At 41.5% G+C, this 21,020-nt stretch overlaps 1 protein-coding gene across 5 annotated transcripts in view; it reads right to left on the reverse strand.

Moving 5' to 3' along the window:
* RFX4 (regulatory factor X4) overlaps positions 1-21,020 on the reverse strand; it is an 85,841-nt gene that overhangs the window by 60,312 nt on the left and 4,509 nt on the right. For all 5 annotated transcript variants that reach the window (XM_072923458.1, XM_030263144.4, XM_030263143.4 and 2 more), the window contains exon 2: positions 5,884-5,970. Coding sequence is in view for 2 of the 5 variants with exons in the window: in XM_030263143.4 (XP_030119003.4) it covers positions 5,884-5,970 (87 nt within the window). In the remaining 3 variants the exon portion in view is untranslated. The remainder of the gene's footprint in view (positions 1-5,883; positions 5,971-21,020) is intronic.

A 21,020-nucleotide genomic window follows, 5' to 3' on the forward strand; every position in this document is an offset into this window, starting at 1 on the left:
TTATTCTTTAGGAAACAGTGTTGCATCAAACACATTTTGAGATTTTAACAGCTTTGTCCCCGATGAAAGCATTCAGCATAGATGGCTTTGATATCTAAATAATGGGGTAAACCTGTACACCACGCTGCAAGTCGCATTTCTTCATGTAATTAACTTTGAGAAGCAATTTAAGCGAGCCTTTAGGAGCGGGATCTTACGGGAGCCGCGCTATCTCCTGCGCACATCGGACCCTCCTGGGAGGCTTTTGCGCCGTGCCGGGAACCCACGCACACAAATAACACCCCGGCTCGGAAGGTTCTGCGCCAGCCCTCGTCCCCCAGGCTTTCCTGCCTTACCCACGGGAAGCTGTGCCAGCCGAGCATCCTTCATCCCGCGGCCGCTCCCCTGAGCGCCGGGAAATCCCATTCCGCAGCCCCCCCGCGTCTGCATCACAATGGGCCCCTAATTATTGGGCCGCACACTCCCTCCCTGCCTTTCAGGGCCGCTTTTATTCAGCGCACAGGACCAACATACGCATCTCAAATCACTTTTAAATTGTGGGTTTCGTTTGTTTCTCCTAACCGGGCGGTCGGCGTGCAGCAAACCCGCACTCACACGGGGCTGAACGCCGCGGGGCCGTGGCTGCCGCCCCGCACGCCCGAGGACCTGCGTGGGATGGCTTCCACCTGCGCTAACGTGGCTGAACTCCCCTCTGGATACGTGCCAGACATCAAACTGCAAATCAATATCTAAGTTACACAGCATCTCCACACCCTTTCCATGCCCCCGCCCCCAGCTGTTTTTCACTTGCATTAAGAATGAACCGCGGTGAGCAGGTGCTTTACCTAACCTGCCCTCGGACACGCTTCACACCAGCTGCACCCAGCTCCTCCCACTCAAATCCTCCCTGAGAACTTGTTTTAATGACACAAACTAACATTGTGCCTCCCTCCTCAGTTATGTTTGCTTCCTGGGGATCCTTCTTAAAGACCCCTCAGCATCCTGCCCTGAGCGTCCCTTAAAACCAAAAAGGAGAAGGATGGGCTTCAACTGTAACTCAGAAAATTTCTTTAAGTATTAATTTCCATTGAACAACTGGATTTTAAACAAAGCTAAATTTTTTCACAGAGTTAGTGCTTGTCACCCCGAAGTAAATGCTCAGTACAGGAAAATAGTGCAACTTTTTGTTTTCTGTCAATGAACCAGCTGCCAGCCAAACTTTCACTTTTCTATTAAAAAGATGGAAGGGGTTGGAGATGGTACAGGAATAGACGGGACCTAGAAATACAAACTTTTGGTATTACATATAAAAGCTCTTAATTCTACCTTGTCTAGTTTAACAATATAATCTCATCAGATGACTGACTAGCAGAAAATAATAAATAGCTTTATAGTTTATATTTTAGCTCTCAGCAGGGCACTTAATGGTGTCCATATCAAACAGAGAATGTTTAACTCTTGACTCAGGTCTGATTCCAGATCACTTTGTCTACCACGAAAGAGGGAAGGGAAAACAGCATTTCTTACTTTCTGGCCTGTCATTTTATCAATTCACATAAAAACAACACTGTAGATTAAAATAAAGTCATACCTTTTAAAATTCAATACTTTTGAAATCCAACCTATTTTGTAGGAAAAGGAAATAAAGTCAATGAAAAGAAGTCCTGCTTCAAGGCACTGTCAAAGAAGAGACATGACAATTCTTCTGTGACAAATCCAAGAGGTCTTGAAGTCACAAGAGAAAATCTTGTTCAATTCACAGTTGCAGGGGTTCACACCTGGGAGAAACTCATGTAGTGTGCTCATACCACTGCCAGTAGAAGCATCCCAAGGAAATGTGCCTGATTATGTGGAAACCCTGATACTCATCCCAAACTGAATGCAGATAATAGCTTAGACAACTGCAAGTAAAAGTCTCAGCATAGAAGCGGCCTTCGAACATAATAAAACCAGGAATCAATGATGTTCTAGAAAAACAGTATTTGTTGGCTCACAGAGATATCAGAGGATCCAACTCCATGAAAGTTCTTTTGCTAACTTCATGGAAGTTCTTTTGCTAAGCACTCCATCTTACTTCCAAACTTCTGTTTCAAAGCCACTCAAGTAGAGCCCTGCTTGCATCTTGTGAGTGTTTATATCTTTGTGGCTTTCCCAGAGCTGTCACTGGGATCCTATAACTTTTGATGTCTGATTCTAGGTACAGCTCAAGGGATTTCTTTCTTCTTGGTGCAAGACACAGAGACACTATAGGAGCTGTGCTCAGCAGCTTTGAGCCTGCTGCCTTGAATGCAGGGAGTGGAACAACCTGAAGCAGACACATCTTTTTTGTAACGTGTTGGTGTTAGTCTGTTTATCATAACTAAAGTGGAACTAAGTTCTTCTTTTCACTGTGGAGGTAATTGGAGAGACCTGTATTTTCCAGTGATGACTGCATGTGTCTCAAAACTGCTAAGAAGCTGACACACTGCTTGTATCTTTATATAAATAAAATCCTTCCCTTAGTTCACCTTAGTAGCTGCACATTTTTCAGAGGAATATCCTCTTCCTCTGTACCCTCTGCAGGCTAGATTCTGACTCTTCTCAGAAGTGATTTGGCCTTAGCCAAAATTTAATTATAGTACTAAGCTATCGCGTCTCTTATTTAGATGTAGCCATAAATGAGATTCAGGCTCATTAGCCTGTATTCCATGCTTTTAGAGCAGTGGGATCTTTTAAAATCCTCTGAGAAGCATGGGAGCATAGTTTCCACTGAGTAGGTATAACTGAAAAAGAAATAATTTTCTCCAAGGAAAACTTCAGTGGAAACAAGTAGCTCTTTTTTAAATTTCTTTTTTTTTTTAATGGAAAAATAAGAGGTTTAGTTCAAACAAAAGAAAAGCTGTTGGGAAGTCATTACAGCCAGTATGAACATGGATTTTGAGCACCACTTTTGAAGCATAAAAAGTAGTCTGAATATTTTATCTCATAGGAAGTCTACACATTCATATTTCTAAATAGGCAAGAAAATTTGGACAAGCAACCCTTCCACTTCATCAAGAAACTTCATGATTCTTTCCCCACGGAACTGAAGTTGAAACTCATAAGCCTTTATTTGTGTTCTTCCAGACCTCTATTTCAATTTGGATAATCTGGTTTAATGCACAGTACACAGAAAATGTTATGGAGTTTTTTGGGGTTTTTTTTATTACTGACTACAAGATTGTACCAGTCTCTTTTCCTGTGAATCTTTTGACTAATGTGGAATATGGAAGTGGCAGGAGGAAATGTGTTTTAAAAGCTGGAAAGTGAAATAAAATGTAGTGATAATTTTTATATTAGAATGTAAAGACTGTGGTTTGGAAGAGGTCATAAAATGTTCCAAAAAGGTAAGAAGCACCCCAGGAAGCACAGAGATGATGTGAATCCATGGCTGTGAGTCATCACTTCCTTTCCCCGTGCAATGCAGTTTCAAGAGGGGTATCTGGATAAGAATGGAAGATTGCAAAGGACTCCTGTGACCTGAACTGTGGTTCTGTGGTTCTGTAGCATACTTCAGCTGCAGAAAAGGAGACCAGTAAAACTATTACTCCTGTACTAAAACCCTATGAACTTTAAAATCATCCAGGAAAAAAAGTCACAAGAGCAAGCATTATGCCCAGTAAGAACATTATCGGTTCTCTGCACAAGTTCTCAATCTTCAGTACAGCAAAGACCAAAAAGAAAAACGCACCCCAACTGAAAACCAAACCCACATTTTCCCTGGTAGTTCAGGCAACAGTTGCCTCATGTATGTAGAGACAAAAAACTAGTCAAGAGAAAGGTGGTTTAGGCTTTCTTTTGGTTGCAGATGAGAGCTGGACCTATACTGACAACAGCAATTTGACCACCATGCTGAAGAATTCAAATAGGGTTATGTGGGTTTTCTCAAAACATTTTGCCTCCTGCTTTGTTTGTAAATGTATGACAGAGGCTGGACAAAGAATGACATGACGGTTTGGAAATTTCTGGTTGGTTTTTGGGTGGTGTTAGAAAAATATTAGAAAGAACTCAAGGACTAGAAAGGAGCACATAGAACAATGATTTCTACGGTGAAACTTCTAGATTGCTCTGGATTTCAGAGACTATTGCTGTGGTTTATTTTCCTTTCCTACTGCTTCCTCTTCACCTTCTCCCCTCCCTCACTTCCCCCTCAAAACAAGGATGACTTTTCAGGTGGATTAATTCTCTTATCTGCACTGCAGAAATGCTGGTAATCAGTGCAAAGGAAGCATCTGGAAGAACTGGCTATTAAGAAGGAAGATAGATAAAATCAACTCTGCCTCTCATTTGGTTTTCCATTATATGCTGTGACAATGTCTTCTGCACACAAATAGAGGAACAAATTCATTTATGTATTTGTTTTATCAGTTCTAAATTCACTGCCTTTCATTATCATTGCTTGCCCCTTATTTCCAGAACATAAAACCAGAGTGAGCCACCATCCCATTTTCTCAAAGCCACTGCCTGAAACACCTGCTCTTGTAAACCACACTGGTCCTCATTTTACTAGCCCCAGCTATGTGGAAGTTTCTCATGCTCATACTTAAAGCACATTTAACAATCCTGAATTCTGACCCAATGAAGAGTCTGAAGACACATCTCATTCATTACAGATTCCTTCCACCACTTTCTCAGTAGCATCAGAGTGAAATGAACTTTGTGTATCTCACAGGTTCTCATGAAATTCAAAATTACAAGCTGCTGTTTGTATTTTCACTATAATCTGCTATAATTTTTTCAAGATAAATTAATTTCTATTCCTTATTTTTTAAAAACAGAAAACCCCAAACCTCTCCCAGTTTTATTGTCTGTTTTTAAAGGTTCTTGTCTATAATTCTTAGCTTGGGAGTCGTGAATAAATACCATTTTTCTACTAACATCTTCCTTCCCCTTCAGACATATTCCCTCAGAAGATATCCCTAGACAAATTTTAGAGAGTAAGGCCTCAATACAGCAAATTTCATGATCGATTACAACGTTGTGCTACAAGGCATGTAGTTTTACCGCGATGACAAAATAACTAATTATCTTAAAATGCAAAAAAAACAAGTAAAAGGGAACTGCAGCAATGAAGCTATTTAAAATACACTTTTAAAACATATATTTATGAAATGCAAATTACCAGTTACTGGATTAAAGAATTCCATCTGCATTAATATCTTGTAATGGGAATATATGTATTCCTGAGATGAAAAGTTACATGAAGAGTATTTTGCTTTAGGCAAATTAAGCAGAATAGAAATTGCATAAACAGGGAAAACTAAATGGGAGGCTAGAAATTGTCTTGCAATTTTAAAAACAAACGAATTGGTTATTTTAAACTACTTTGAAATCATTTTGATTACCTGTTATTGTTTAAAAATCAAGCTCTAAAATTACTATCACTAGAAAAGAAAAAAAATAGCTGATTTAAAATCAGCTAGAGTGATAAATGTTTTCTCTCTCTGAAAAGAAAATAATATCATGTTTTAGTAAGTGATTTTTTTAATCTCACAATTGTTTCATTGTTAATGGAAAGATTTTAACTTTATGTTTTGATGTATTGAAAACAACACGTTTTTTTCCATATTTTGACCACATGGTGCTCACCAGTGAAAAGCAAAACAGGTGGTTTTTCTTCTAAGGTGATCCTAACAGCACATTTTAGTGGTCATTCAACCTTTATTCAGTGACACACAAATTCTTCTGATTGTTTTAACCAAAAGCAGTATTATTTCCTTTTAAAAAATTCAAGTATCCCAGAAAAAAAATTAATAAAACTATTGAGTATGTCAAGTGAGTTGACCCTTTAAAATGCACAGTATTAAAAACTTAACCAAGCTGTAGCAACTTATATAGCAAGAAAGGAGCACTTGGATATGTTTAAATGAATGACAAGTTACTTACTTTCATCATTAGAAACATTCCCCAGAGAGGTGTGACTGGAATAACGTTTGTTTTCACTTTCATTGAGACATCGTTCAATCCAACTCTCTGCAAAAAAAAAAAAAAAAAAAAAAGCTCATTTGTTTGTCTTTGCATAAAATATAAACTAGCAACAGATAAATCTAAATAAAGTGCCAGCATTCAACAGATGGTGATCTTGAACATTTGTATTAAAATATGCTTGGTCTGAGGATATTTAGCAAGAAAATCCTTTCTTGCTTTCAAACTTAGCTGTTGTTTTCTAGCTTCATTTTTTGGTTTGTTTTTGGGTTTGTTTTTTTGGTGGGGTGTTTTTTGGTTTTTTTTTTTTTTTTTGCTTTTAAACTACAGAGGCTGAAACACTTCTGTGTGCAAAACAAAGGTCCTCGGGATATTCTACCCCCCATCACATGATACATTAAAAAATAAAAATCAAGTGAAACACAGAAATCACTAGTTTCCAAGTCTTAGTCTGGCAAAGGCTTATAGCCTCGAGTATTCCTGCTGGTTTTGGAAGAAATCTTACTGGGTATAAAATCAATCATTCATGTGAACTTTGGTTAAATTGAGGATCAAACGGTGCTCTGTGAAGCCCAGTCCTACAACCTCATTCACACTGGTGGAGTCTCAGGCACTACTGAAATCTCTTCCTCCATGGTACAAGCCCAATGTAGCAAGTCAGCAGCTACTGAGCTGCTCAAACCTTTGTCACCCCACAGTGCAAACACAGCCACTCCTGTTCCTCCTTGGTTTTCAATTCATTCCCACCAGTCAGATGAGTGGATCATACCTACAGCATTACGTTGATTTGAATCCACTGTTCTTCCCGGATGCTATAACTTACATCCCATGATGACTTTAGAGGATGCACCAGGCTCAGCAGAATAACTGTTACAGGTCTTCAGGGAAAAAGTTACACCTTCTTATGTGTTTCCTTGGACAAAATATGAAATATGAGTTCTTGAGTTTGCCTAAATCCCTAGGTATTGCTACAATAAACTGACCTCCCTCATAAGATTATTTTTCAAGGGCGTGAACACGGGCAGAAACAAGTTCATGCTCAGAGAGCTCCCCCTGGTCAAAGCAAGAAAAAGAAGGGATAGATGGAAGACAACAAGGCAAGCCTGCAAGTTATGACAGGCAACAACCCCACTGAGTGAAGAGATGCACAAGAAACAGGGGGAAACAGGCCTCACTTCAGCAAACTGCCAGAGCCAGAAGCACCTTCAAAGACATGGAGATGACTCCAGATTCCTTTCCATAAGCCCCCCCGCAAAGCCACCAGGCTACCTGCACAGCACAGGCAGTATTCTGCCAGCCAGCAAAAGCCCATCTCAGCAGCAGGCTTGAAGGGAAAGCAGGAGCCCTGCATCTTGGGAAAGCTGCCCATCTGGTTTATAGAAGATAAAAGTTGGTATGACCTAATTTCAGCACTAGATGCCAATAAACAAACAAATGGTCATGGCCAAATACATCCTGCAGGAAAAAATGCTTTTTAAACCCACGCAGTTCTATAAACTTGTGCATATTCCTCTGTACATACCCCCTCCACTGCCATGTAAATGAAAGGGCAATGGCACCCGTGCAGAACCTCAGAAAGGGTGTGCTGAGAACCCTTCAGAGCTGATTTCCAGGCCCTGCCATGAGACCCCAGGTACTGTTGCTTTGTGTGTTTGTGGTTTTCAGGCAGTGTTGTGGCAGCTCCAGGCTATTCCCCTCCCCACGTATTCACAGCAGGAACATGCTGCAGTGCTTCCTTCACCAATACAAGCACGTCCCTGTGTGCATCTTCCTCATTCACATCACACTTGTGCCTAAGAAGCCTCACAGCCTGCTCCCTTGAGGTACTTCTCTGAAAACCATCAAAAAACCCACTTGTTGGCAATAGATTTTTAAAGGATATTTCTTCTCCCATCAAATGCAACACAGCCTTGTTTAAAAATCACTGTAAGGCTGCTGACACCATGACACAAACCCTGCCAGCAGGGCCCGTGCTGTGAAATCAGTCCCGCTCAGTCACAAACCCACAAGCTGGCGGCAACTCCAGCTCAGAGGCTTTCCCTGCTTGTGGGGCTCAGCTGCATGGGGTGGGGATGTATCACCTCCTTGTCTGAGGGCCAACACAAGGATATGGCTGCTTTGTGCCAGATTTCTTTTGCTGCCCTAAAAATGAGCTCACAGCATCCCCCCAGTCCCATTTTAGTACTGTGAGCTGTCTCACAGGTGAAGAGAAACTTGCTGCTGAGGGCAACATCAGAGAGAGGTGCAAGAAGCCTTGGGAAAGATTACCCTACCTCCTCCTCCTCCTTTCAGCACACAGCCATGGCTGTATATAATTCCCTTGGCTCCGAGCCCAGCTGCAGGGAGTAAAAGCAAAGGCGGCTGCCATTAGCGCCAAGGGGAGACCAATGCCCAGCTCTGCCCTTTCTTTTCGAGCTGGGAAGCTGGGATGCATCCTCTTCCCTCGGCAGCAGGGAACTGCCAGCAGCCATCTTTAGTCAAATTCCCTGCCTAAGTAGTAGGAAAAAAACCCCAACTTTTTAAGTGTCACTCAATAACCATTTTCATCATTCGTGTTCACACAGTGTCTCTGATAGCTGTGCATATTCCCCTTTTAGATGGGAAAAGCAGCCAGTTTACACTGCCGTGTATAGAGCCTGGAGCAGGGTGCAGTTACAGTTTAATTATGTGCTGCAGCTCCTTTGGTCCTGAATCACCCCAGTGCAGCCTGCTGCAGCCTGAGACTGGCTTTCTCTTTGTGGCCTTGCATTTAAATAGCCGATAGAAATTCTTCAGGCCTGAAAAGATACATGACCTGTCTGGCAGCAAAAGAATGAAGAAAACTAACTCTTTTGAGCAAAAATATCAGGGGGTTTATGGCAAATTTGTTAAATTATTTGGCAGATGACAAAATGGGACAAAACTAAATAACTATTTAGAACCTGTATTATCTCATAAACTAAATTATGCAAGTATAAATAAATACATGTTCTAATATGTAACTTCATTTAATATGTAGCTATTTTTCTACTGTTTGTATTAAAAAAACCCCATTTTTACAAGGCTTTAAACTCACAGTATTAATAACAGTGTTTTCGGGTATTAAAAGAAAACACAACTACAGTTTTGATAAAATTTTAAATATTCCCGTCAGCCCACAGATCCCAGGCACAGTAACACCTGCCCAAAATAAAACAAAAGGAGAAAGAATGAACAAAATCAAAAGTCAAAATACAGTTTTACTTTTAGAAGCTCTTTCAGAGTTAATAGCATTAGATCTTGCTCCAGGCCTAAGGAACCTGCTGGGTAGAGCCCTCTACATGTTGAATGTGCTTGTCCTCATGACTCGTGGGTGTGCCTGTCCCAGGCAGAGCTGCAAGAAAAGGCCCATGGGGAACCCCTGGTGTCTCCAGGCTGTGGTTCCATCCCAAGGCTGGCACCAACCACATCACACCACTGTTCCAAATATGCATTGAGTCATATGGGATGGAATTTTTTTTGTGACTAAAGCTTAATTATTGTACTTGGACCTTAGTTTTCACAGTTTTCACAGGCAGGATTTCACAGCATTTCCACAGCAGGATTTAACACAATATGAGAAACCCCAAATTTCCAATGGGAAGTGCTTGTGAGAACAAAAGAAACTACATCCCAATACAGGCTGTATTTTTACTCACTGTATTTTTAGTGCATCAAGCCTTAAGGCATTTCCTCTCCCCCTGTAGGACTCCTTCCCATCAGGAGTCCCAGCACACCGTACCCTCAATTGTACTGAAACAAGGATCAGCACTAGTGGAAAAGCAGAAAACCATATTAGGAATAGCTAGTAGTAAAATGTAGTATAGTCACTTACTCATAACTGTGACACAGTATGAAAAGTATCATAATCTTACTAGCAAAGAAAGAAAATAATGTTTTTAATGGCATTTTGAAGATCCATCTTCCATTATCACAGCAACTACTTAATTTCACATAGGTCGAGAGTGAACTGTTGTGAAACACACAACTGTGTTCCTCAGCCTTAAAATTTTTGTTATATAATTCTGCATACCACTAAATACAAATACACTGTGTCTGCTGTGACATTCCTACGTAAAGGAAAGGAGATCATTATTCAAATTACAATAATTTTCCCAGTGTAAATTTTTGACAGAGTAACTTACTATTACACCAACAAAAAAATTAGAAATCATTCAAAATTAAATGCTGAAAGATGAATTTAAAATAACTACAGAGCTATTTCTTCCCCTAATTTTGGCTCTTCTCTTTTTGATCCCAATCTTTCTGAAGCTGACACATCCACTGAGACTCAAATACCAGAGTACTTCACTTCCATTCCATGTGCCCACCACACTTTTACCAATAGATGTTTAAACTGAACTTGTTTTCAAAAGTGGGCAGAGCAGAAGCCTGTGTAGTTTCACCCTCTCCCTACCCAGCCACTTCTTTTCAACAAACAGTATATTTTCACTTGTATGGTGTTTCAAAGATTGAGCTGGGGAGGCAGGCCTGGGAGCTCTGAGACAGAAGCATACAAGAGCTGCTCAGGGCCAGGAACTTTCATGAACTATCAGAAATAAGAAGAAGAAACTTTCTTGAAATTTATCTTTGACAAAATATTTTGGCTTGTTATCTCCTTCAGAAGTAAAGGCTTGCTTCTGGAATACATCCTTGAAAGGCTTCTCTCTCCAGAGCCTGAGTTGAGGTGATGCAACAGAGGAGCCTGTGTACTGCCAGTACATTTTCCCTGTTTGTGTAATAGTTATTAGCTAAGTATATTTGCAGCCCAAAGCACTCATTGCTCCCACATGAGCAATGCCATAGCAAGAGCAGGGCAAGAGCCACTTGGGCTCTTCTCTGCAGAGAAAAGGAGATAGGTGTGATCACAGCCACAGTGGCTTCTGCTCCTGCTGTCCTGCCAGGAGGGTCAGGAGCAGCTGCAGAAACAGCACCACCTGTAATCACAGCCTCTTCTGGCCTTTGTGAGCCACTGTGGCCACAGGTGCTGGGGGTCTGTGCCACACAGCTTGGAACTGAGTATACCCAGTTCTGGCTACACCCCTGTGGGCACTGTGTGTCCTGAAGGGTGATTAGGAGGTTTAATGGGCAGAATAAAGCTCTGTGGTCACCTAATCTGAGCTTCATTTTGCTCATCTCATTCCCTACAGCAGTATATACAGTGCTCATTTTCCACAGTTATGCCATATCCTCTGATCTGTCTGATCTGGATGGGGTCACAGCACTGGCATCATTGGGAATCACTAGTTTTTTGAAAGTATATGAGATTAAAATCCCCATGTCCTAGAGATATAGAAAAAAAGTTGTAAGTAACTGTGAGCCAAGGTATCTAAAAGAAGATAATGCAAATTTAAAGGAACTACAAATTTTAGTGGATTTATAAGAGGACCTGCTTGAAAAATATTTAGCAGTGAGGACAGACTTAATTTTAATTCAGTTTCAGTGACAGAGGAAGAACTCCTCTCATGCATACGGAGTCTTAGCACCCCTCTGAGTTATTTGTTTGGTGTTCTCAGAGGGAAGAGTTACTCATCTCTTCCTGCAGCATCTCTTTGCCAAGTGTCTCAGTACCAAGCTGGCCAGCAACACTGTCTAGCTGTTCATCTGATCTGTAACCACATGAGAAAGTGATTGCTAACAGCAGATTTAGCTGGTGAACACAGTAACTCAAAAGCTCAAGGGCATAACTGAAGTTCATGGAACCTCCCATTTCCCTTTTGATAGCCCATGGTACCAACAGGAGAGTTGATATATTCTGTATCAACAGGATATATTCTGTATATTTTCTTATTAAGGAAACCATCACTGCCCTGACAGCTTCTTCTGTTGTCTGTTTCAGAGTAGGTGCTGAGGTTTGCAAGGTCCATTGAGCTTTTCTCTGCAGAGCTGATTTTGCTGAACATGGCTTGAGACATGCCAGCACCCCAAAAACTCTGTTTGTGCTTTCCATGTTGCACCACTGCTGTGGATAAAGAACTTCTAACCTCTACAGCTGTAAAATTCATAATATCTGAGCAGCCTGCCTGCTTCAACCATCCCTTAGTGTCCTGCAAATCTTATTTCTAAATGCTATCTGAATGTAAGCAAGGAAAAATGCACCAGTGCATGTAATATTTTGACAAATGCAAGTAAAGACTTTATCTTGTAACACTTCAATGTCTTGGAGCAATTGGTCATATCAGCTTGTAAGACAAATCACTAGTTTAAAACAGTCCCTTGAAGGCAAAAGAGATGATCCCTTTCTCTCAGGAGTAATTATTAGGAGATAAACCTAACGTGTGACCCTCAAACTACTTAACACCTATTCTAGTACCTGCTGTATACAACATCTGGTCTGAGTAGAATCAGGATTCATGTTCTGTAGCTCTCTCACACCTTGCAGCACAGCACTGCTGGTTAGAGGCACATCTGCCACCTGAGAAGTGCAATGCTGCTGCAGTGCTGTGCAGGTTGGTTACAGCAGCGCTTTTCAAGCCTTTAGAAAACCACACTGCTTGAAAGAAAGCAATCAAAATTCACTTTATCTAAAAAGTCTCAGCCTACTGCAAAAGCAAGATATAAACAAGATCTTGCTTAGTCTCTGCACATTGTTATGAACAACTATGTCTGTGGCATGACAGGGCTTGGCAGCCACTGGCTCCCATTGAGGGCACTGAACTTACCAAAATCAACTAAAATCAAGTAGAACAAGCTACTTGGGACAGCCAATCACACAGTAATTTCCTAAGATTTATGTTTTCATAGGTGATGTAATCAAAATGTTCCTCTCTCCACTGTCAAACGAAAGGTTTGTGAGACCATACAAGGGTCACTGTCCAGCTGCTGTTCCCTGTGACTGTTTCAGCACACAGACACTCCTAGTTCACAAACCAGCTCCTCTCTAGCCATCGAGGAGGACCTGCCACACAGAGCCTGGTTCTGCTCCTTGCTGCCTCATTCATTGCCATCGGCTGGCAGGGCACACACCCTTCAGTAACTGCGTGTGAGCTGTCAGGAACATCTTCAAGCTCCACAGGAAATCATGCCAGTGTCCTCCTTGGTCCTGCACAGCCATCTTCCGTTCTTCCAAGACACCTGCTCCTCAGGGATGACAGTGACACATGGCCTTGGTGCAGATGGCAGAGCTGCTACCCTGACAAGCTGCCAGATACCTCAGTGTTTTGTTTGCTAATCTAACTTTTTACTTCATTTCCAACAGGGGAAAATGTCAGACACTCTTGTTGCAGTCCTTTCTTTTGTTCTCATTTCTTGGCGTACAATTCTATTGGATCTATTTCAGGGTTAATGGACATTGGTCCAGGGCACTTTGTAGATGATGGCAGGAATGTTTTTGTTCTTTTTCTTTGACTCATGATTCTGGAAAAGCATTGTGAAGATTCACCATGATATCATAAGAATGCAAAGAATACCTCACTTGAGTGTGAGAGAGTGCTTCTGTTTTATTTAGCCAGATCTTCAGTCCTAGTATTGATTTTCTGCTAAACTATTTGATAAAGTATATTAAAAATTGACATGCCATACTTAAACTACTAACAAAAAGCACCACAGTCAATAATTTTTAACTCCTCCAGAACATTTGTGCAGAAAAGCTGGAATTCATGAGATGTGCTATTCTTCTTACACTGTGCACTGTGCAGAAGTTCATCTGAATGTGATTCTTTAATTTAAGTATTCTGTCAACAATATTCCTTGTTAAGAAGGTGCATCCCAAACGCAGAGAAAACCCCCAGAAGCCCTACAGTACAAGACATTTCTGCATAATGATTCCGGTGTTTAGGGCAGTCTCTACCCTGGCTCAAACAATGAACTCCTATCTGCTCCCTTCTCTGGAATCACATAGCTTATTGCTATTGCATTTCCAACTCAATATGCATGTTAATTAGAAGTAGCCCTTTCCCTCTCCCAGTAACACACAGATACTATTTAATGTTTTGTTTTGAAAAGTAAGTTTAACCAGACCAGTAGTGGCTGCTTGGTTTTTGCTTCATCAAGGCTACTTCTCATTTAGCAGCAAAGCAAACCTCCCTTGGTCCGATTTCAGTGTGGTGACATTTCCTCACATTCCCTTAGTGACGCCAGTAACTGACCAATTCAGTGCTGAACTTTAACTTACATGGCTGTGCAACATGCAGCCAATCTTTTCATCAGTAGGATCACCACACACATCATATGCCTTCCAAGCACCAGCCCTGCAGGCAGCAGAACGTGCCCTCATACTTCCCCAGTGGGATATGTTAGGGCTTCTCAGTCCTTTAGGGTCTTCTGCATGACTCAGTGGAAAGGCCTAAATTGTCTCCAGTTTAACTGCAACACTTCCTTCCAAGGAAATGCACATGTCTCTTGATCGCTGCCAGACCTATTCTTCCCCTGAATAAAGCTCTGAGGCTATTGATGTCCTTTTTGCCCCAGATTCCATTAACTTCTTATGCTATAGAATTAACATGAGACACACAAGCTCATAGGACCTTAAATTCTAGGTACCTCTCCCCTCTCTTACACCCTGCCACAGTCTCTGCTCCCTAGCTTCTGGGTTAGACATTCCCAGCTGCAGCCATGGTCTCTCAGCTCACCATGTGCATGAGAAGATGTGGAGTTCTCTAATCCTTAATTCAGCTTTGCTTCATTATTACACAGGGCTGGAATCATTTGGCTGAGCAGGAGAACTGTGGCTCAAGAAACAGAATTTGCATCAAGTACCCATGAAATGCTTCCCTCTGCCTCAGGAGCTGATGAATCCAGCAGACAGGCCAATTTGGCACAGAGATGGTAGTGCATCAGTAAGACAGCCCCACAAAGATGACAAAATGAAGAGATGTGAGATATGGGTGGGGGATACGCAAAACACTGGTTGTGGGGCTCAGGGGAGAGAGAGAGGAGGGACAAGGCTGGTTGTTGGAAAGGAGATGAGAAAGAAAACAAAAGAAGGAATGAGAAAGAAAAGGCATGGTCAGAAATAAAGGATAGGAGAAAAAATAGAGACTTTCTATATTTTTTTTAATCAGTAGAAATGAGGTCAGCTCCTAAAGGAATGAGGCCACAGTAAATATTTCTCATTAGAAACAGCCTCCAGTTGAGCAGACTGAAAGAACATGAGAAGACAGACACAAATGTGCACAGAATACATGACTCTGGTGTTAGGCTATAATCATAGCAGTAGGAAAGAGACAATCACTTGAATGAAAAAGAGTGTGAACTAAAATATAGAGGGGCTACATTGACTCAAATGGTGACCCCTTTTCCTCCCTTTATAGGTATCTACTCCAAATCTATCTGTTGCTCACTACTGTCAAGGGATGCTGTCATCACAACATTCACAACCATTTGGTGGGTAAATACAGCACACCAGACAGAAACAAACAAATGCTGTTGCTCTCAGAATGAACACAGAGAGCATCTGCCTACCAAAACTAGCAGAGAGGACATTAACACATCATCAGAACATCCCCCCACAAAGATTGGTACCCCTCAGAACTAATTTGTGTATACAGAACTAGCATTTCATGCATTTTTAGCTTCACAGTCTAAATATGGTTGACAAAAAGACTTTGCTAAGTCCCGATGTGCTTAGCCTTACAGATTTGTAAACCTTGTATGAATTTAATCCCTTCCAAACTGTCTTTCCTTTCTTTACAAAGTACTATGAAAGTAGACCAGTGCTTCTAAAACTAGGAGCCTGGCTCTTCTGAGAAGACTCCAGTCTCCTCTGAACAATATGCAAAGCAAACCCAGGGAGGGAACATGAGAAAAAAGAGAAGTCTTCTTTCCTCCTTTTTTTGCCCAAGACTCACCAAAACAAGAGTCTAGTATTGAATATTCAGCACTGAATACTAACTACTCAATAGATGGTCTGTTTGCAGAGCTCAAAGTGGAAATGACCCAGCAAGGAGGAGAGGTGAACACGCTGCTCCATCCATGTGATTAAACTGCTCTGTAAATGCAGTCCTCCCCACTTCTCCCCACCTCATTACAATGGAGGCCATTTGCTGCCCCTACCACAACTCATTTTCAAAAAATGTTTGCTTTAGAGGGGCCCCCACACCAGTATTGTCCCCGAGACTCTATATTTAGGATAGGAATGTGAGTTCCAGCTCTGGAAAATCTGCACTGGCCAGGCAGTCCAACCAGCGGGATGTGCTACTGCCACTGCTTGGGAAAAAGGAAGCATAGGCACAGTAGACAGCAGAGTGGGGAACAGTCCCTGCTTCCAGCCTGCACAGGGCACGGAGTGAATCTCACCTGGCAGCTGCCTTGTTCTGCCATGGACCTTGGAAGTCTCTTCAGCACACCTCCTCTGAGTTAAGGCATTTTGGTGTCACACAGTGAACACCCAGGAGACCAAGCTGTGATAGAGGCTGGTGTGCAGACACAACACACCATTTAGCAAATGTGCCATTTGCACTATGCCTCTCATAAGGCCAAATTTCCCACGATAACAAAAACATACTTCATTCTACCCTTAACCCCAGGAGGCCCAAAAGAAGCAGCCTTAGCAGCCTTTTACTTACACAAGGTGCACATTTCAGACCTGTCCTGCTGAGAATTCCTGCTCTGGCTCTTTCATCACATTGTCCCCAGTGAGACCTCTGTCTCACACGCAGCACTGGGCACAGCTCCTTTCCTGGTGGCCCTGGGGTGCCAAGCTTGCTAGCCAGCAAATCTCTGTCCTGCTGCTTAGCCTGGTCTGGCAGACAGAAGAGCTGGAGCTGGAAGGCTGTGCTGAGGGGTGGGTGAGTCCCTCCACCACCACATGAGCCTGTGGCCCCAAGAACACCCACTGCAGGAGTGGGCACCTCTCATCACAGAACAGCGCAGGTCTGCCGTGCCCTGAGACACAGCATCTGGGACCAGGACTCCACTTTTATATTGCCCTGCTCCATATTTTTTTTAATGGTGTCTATCAGGCCTTAAGGACTAGCCAGAAACTTCTGTTTCCCCATTTGCTTAAGTTTTTTAAGGAGTAAAAGAGCTGGAAGGATTTTATTTTCCTCTGCGCATCAGAAATGGCAACACCCAGGAGTAGGGTACCTAGAAGCTAATGGCATTAAGTACTCATTTGCTTAATCAGGACATCCTGCCACATGCTCATGCTTAAACTGAATGTCAGATGAGGGTGGGAGCCACACAAGTTAGGTTGTTGAGGATATTTTTCCCCTTTAAAAGGTAGGGTTTTTTCTACTTTCTACAACCATCCATGAATTTCATTCAACAAATGGTCTGTTTCAGCAAGATCCTAGAATATTAGGAGAATACACAGCCTTTCCTGCTTGGCCTCTGACATAGCTGTTGGTCTTTTGCAGTAGACTGCACCTTTGTCATAGTGTGCTGAAGTGTCCTTAGTTGTAAAAAGGATGTTCTGTGGGGTCTTTTGAATCAGGTGTGCATTGCTGTCACCATGGGGTAGCTGGCTCTGAAACACAGGTGATTCCACCCAGTACCGTACGACCCATGAGACCCCACTAATGAACTGGGCTCTCCCTTCATATTTCCCTATCTCAGCTGCGGTAGTTCAAACACTCCTGAAAGAGTTTAGCAGTTAAAAGGGTTCTAGAAGACAGAAAAAAAAGAAAAAAAAAAAAAAGCATGTTAGGCCTTCTAACATTGCATTTAGTGGTACCTCTACTTTTTGCTTTTTTCACTACTTTTAAATTTCCTTTATCGCTGCATTTCCGGTATTTTATTGTTTTACAAGTATAGCACAAGCTAGATCTGAACATACAGACCTATACAAGAACAGAAAGACAGAAAGCTATATTTTTTTTTTCCTTTGTTGACCTGTAGATCTCATTTGCAAACTTATATTTGTGTAGAAGATATTTTTCATTTAATGATTTTTACCTGCCTTAGTATGAATATCTGTAAGTCTTGCCCCAAGTAGCCACACCAGCTGAAAAAACAGGAGTCTGATGGTATAATTCTAAGGAGTGGAAGTTTACAAAGAGAGGAAAGAGAAGGTGAAAGACAACATGTATTTCTACTTCTAGCAACAGTATTCTTAAATTAAAAAAAAAAAAAAAAAAAAAAAAAAAAAAGCAGTAATTTCTAGCACTTGAAACTTGGAGTCCTTTCTTCCAGGCAAATATCAGGTTTTTTCTAGATACAATCTCAGCAAGGAAATGAAAGCCCCTAGAGAAGAGGAATTTGTGGTTTTAATTGTTTCAGTCCCTGCCATGGGGTTCATGAGTGCCCAAAGCTCCAGCACGAAGTCTGTCAGAGTGATGATCACAGCATCACACTGTGACTGCAGCCAGTCCAGAGAACAGATGAAATCCCTGCATTTTTCCCCAGCCTACTACTCTGAAATGAATGCCTCTAATTCCCAGGGCTGTAAGTTTCAGGGAATCAGTCATTCAGAGAATATTCAGGCTATCTGAAATATATTGTTTGCTCTTATGATAATATTTGGTATCCTGCAGAAAATGCTCAGCATAAGCTGCTAATTAATTGTGAACACATCATTCACAGCTGTGAATCAACCCCTTGGTTCCTGTAACAACTTCCACCTCAGAGAAATTAAGTTCAATTACCAATAAAAGAAACCAAAGTGCTTAACTGTAGCTGAAGTGAAGGAAACAAGACAGCGCTGAGCCCTGCATTTCACATTTCAGACTTGAGGCAAATTAAGCTACAAATGAGCTTTCTCTTACTGGGTGCAGTGAGACCCGAGGCTCTGTTTAACCCACTCCACTTTTTCCTGATTTCAAATTTATCATAAAGGGAAGAATGGTCAAAAGCATTTAATCCAACATGTGTTTATATGCAGACAGCTCTTGCAGCAAGCAAGACAGACTCTGATGCCGACTTAACGCGCCATTTCTAACACTGGCTAATATTTCATAGCTAGTAAACTACTCTTGCTGCAAATCTCCTGAGAGAAAAAAAAATGTAAGTGAAGACAGGCCAGTACTGCTAGTTATGCATGTAAAATAGCTACAATTAAGTTATTACACAGTCCCAGCTGTGGGGAAGGATCATTACATGTTAACCCTGGGCATCTGCCCTCTCTCAGGCACACACATGGACTTCAACAGGTGTTTCCCTTGTGGAGCCACTGCAGGATCAGCACCCACCTCTAACAGCAAATTGTATTAGTTTAAAAGTTCCCAGAAAGTCCCTGGCACATATATACAATTCTACAGGACCCTAAAGATGTGTGTAAATGTGCAAGTGGTCCAGATACCCTAAAAGAACCCACACAGGCCTCCACTAGCATAATTATCACCACGTACTCTTCCTTCATACACTTGCTATCTATAGGATCGCTCAACCATCAAATATCCTTTACGCTATCCATCTTCCTCACCAGTATGTCAGCAACCAAATCCCCTCAGCTGCTGGGACGCTGGGCTCCAGCAGGGTGGGATGGTACCGGGTATTAATTTTCACACACAAAGAAACAAACAGAAAATCCAGCACAGTTGTAGGGAAACAGACAAGAAATTCACAAACAGACACGCCTGTTCCTGTTCCTGCAAACAGGAACTTCACACGCCTCAGCATTCAGAATTTTGAGCTAGTTATTTGGACTCCAGTATAACAGCAAGTATCCCTAAAGGACTGACCTTATATTTGTGTTAGTTACATGACAGCCCGTCACTGCTCTCAAGGTATTGTTATGAACCATCAAGCCCCAGCTGTATTTAAGGCCACCTCTTCAAAAGTTTTGATCTGAAGAGGTACTATGATTTCATCACCGCGCAGATTTCAGTGATCCCACGGTTTGATCTTTAGTTTGCTACACCAAAATCCTATGTTTGGAAATAGTATTCCAGAGGATGTGCCTCTTTATGACTGTTCTAACTTTCAAACCAGCTGAAAAATAAGCTACTAATATGCAAAGGTGTTTACATTCAGAGACACTGCAAATTTTACAGCTACGCTAACCTTGTTCCTCGCCTGCACACTTACTGCATTGCCAGCTGAAAATCAGCCATATTTTCTAAAGGCAATCAAGCCAACAAGCCTGATGGAAGCAGGATACTCTTCTGATGACTTTCTGTGGGACAGCTGTAGCAGCATCACAAGTATCTTAGCCCAAAATGGTCACTTCTACATGTGAGAAGGTCTTTTGCTCAATATATGCTCACTATAGTAAATGTGCACCTGAAATAGACCAGCTGAGGCTACAGCTTTCTTTACAATCCACACCCAAAAGTTTTATCTGTCAGAATCAAGAGTCCCTTTTGTAATGAGTGTTACACTCAAAATCATAAGGACTGTAAGCCATAAACTGCAACTTAAATAAATGGAAGTTTCTTACAGTTCTATACCTATTCTTATGCAAAACTCTGTTTTAGTTCTTTTTTCTTTCCATCTTTTTGAAGATCTTTACTGCATGTGAGTATTACAGAGCAGTGAAAAAAATACCACAATTGCCTCTCCCTAAAAATTTTAGAATTAATTCATTAGCAGAAAAATAAATCATAAAATCATTCTTTTCTTTGAGTCAGACTCAAAAGATGAACTTCTTAGGTCAAGGTAATTTTCATCACATTTCAAAACCTCTAAAAAATCCTGACAGATTTTACAAGGTTAATAAACCCCCCTCAAGAATGAAGACCTGATCCAGTGACAGGACCTGGGTTTAGATCCTTGTTCTGCTGCCGCTGCTGAAGGCACAGGGAGATGCCAGGAATCAGGCCCTGCCGTGAAAACATTGCCCGCACAAACTCTGCAGCTCACAGGAAAGAAAACACCTTTTTTTTGTTGTTTTTTGTTTCCCTGCTCAATTTCTGTCATTTGCAAAATCTTATAAGATACAAAATCAAATAGGACAATCTGAGGGTTCAACTACATAAAAGACCAGTGGTATTTCTTCTGCATCTCTATATCATATCAAATTTAGGATTCAAAAGAATCATTGGCTCATCCTAACTGCTCAGCAGGTTAGAGCCTTTATAAACACAAATTCTAAAACAATAAAGAACTTTTTTTTTCCTTATTGGAATAAAAAAGTATGAAAAGTACTCCAGGGAAGTAAGGGGGGAAAGCCAATACCAAGTTTCCTCTTTACTGTGTTGCAATAAGCAAAGCAAACAGTTTTCAGAAGCAAAATCAACCATTTGTTTGGATTAAACAAATCAGAACCTAGGATCACACACTTT

This window comes from Taeniopygia guttata, chromosome 1A, assembly GCF_048771995.1.
Source record: "Taeniopygia guttata chromosome 1A, bTaeGut7.mat, whole genome shotgun sequence".
In the NCBI taxonomy this organism is placed as follows: Eukaryota; Metazoa; Chordata; class Aves; order Passeriformes; family Estrildidae; genus Taeniopygia; species Taeniopygia guttata.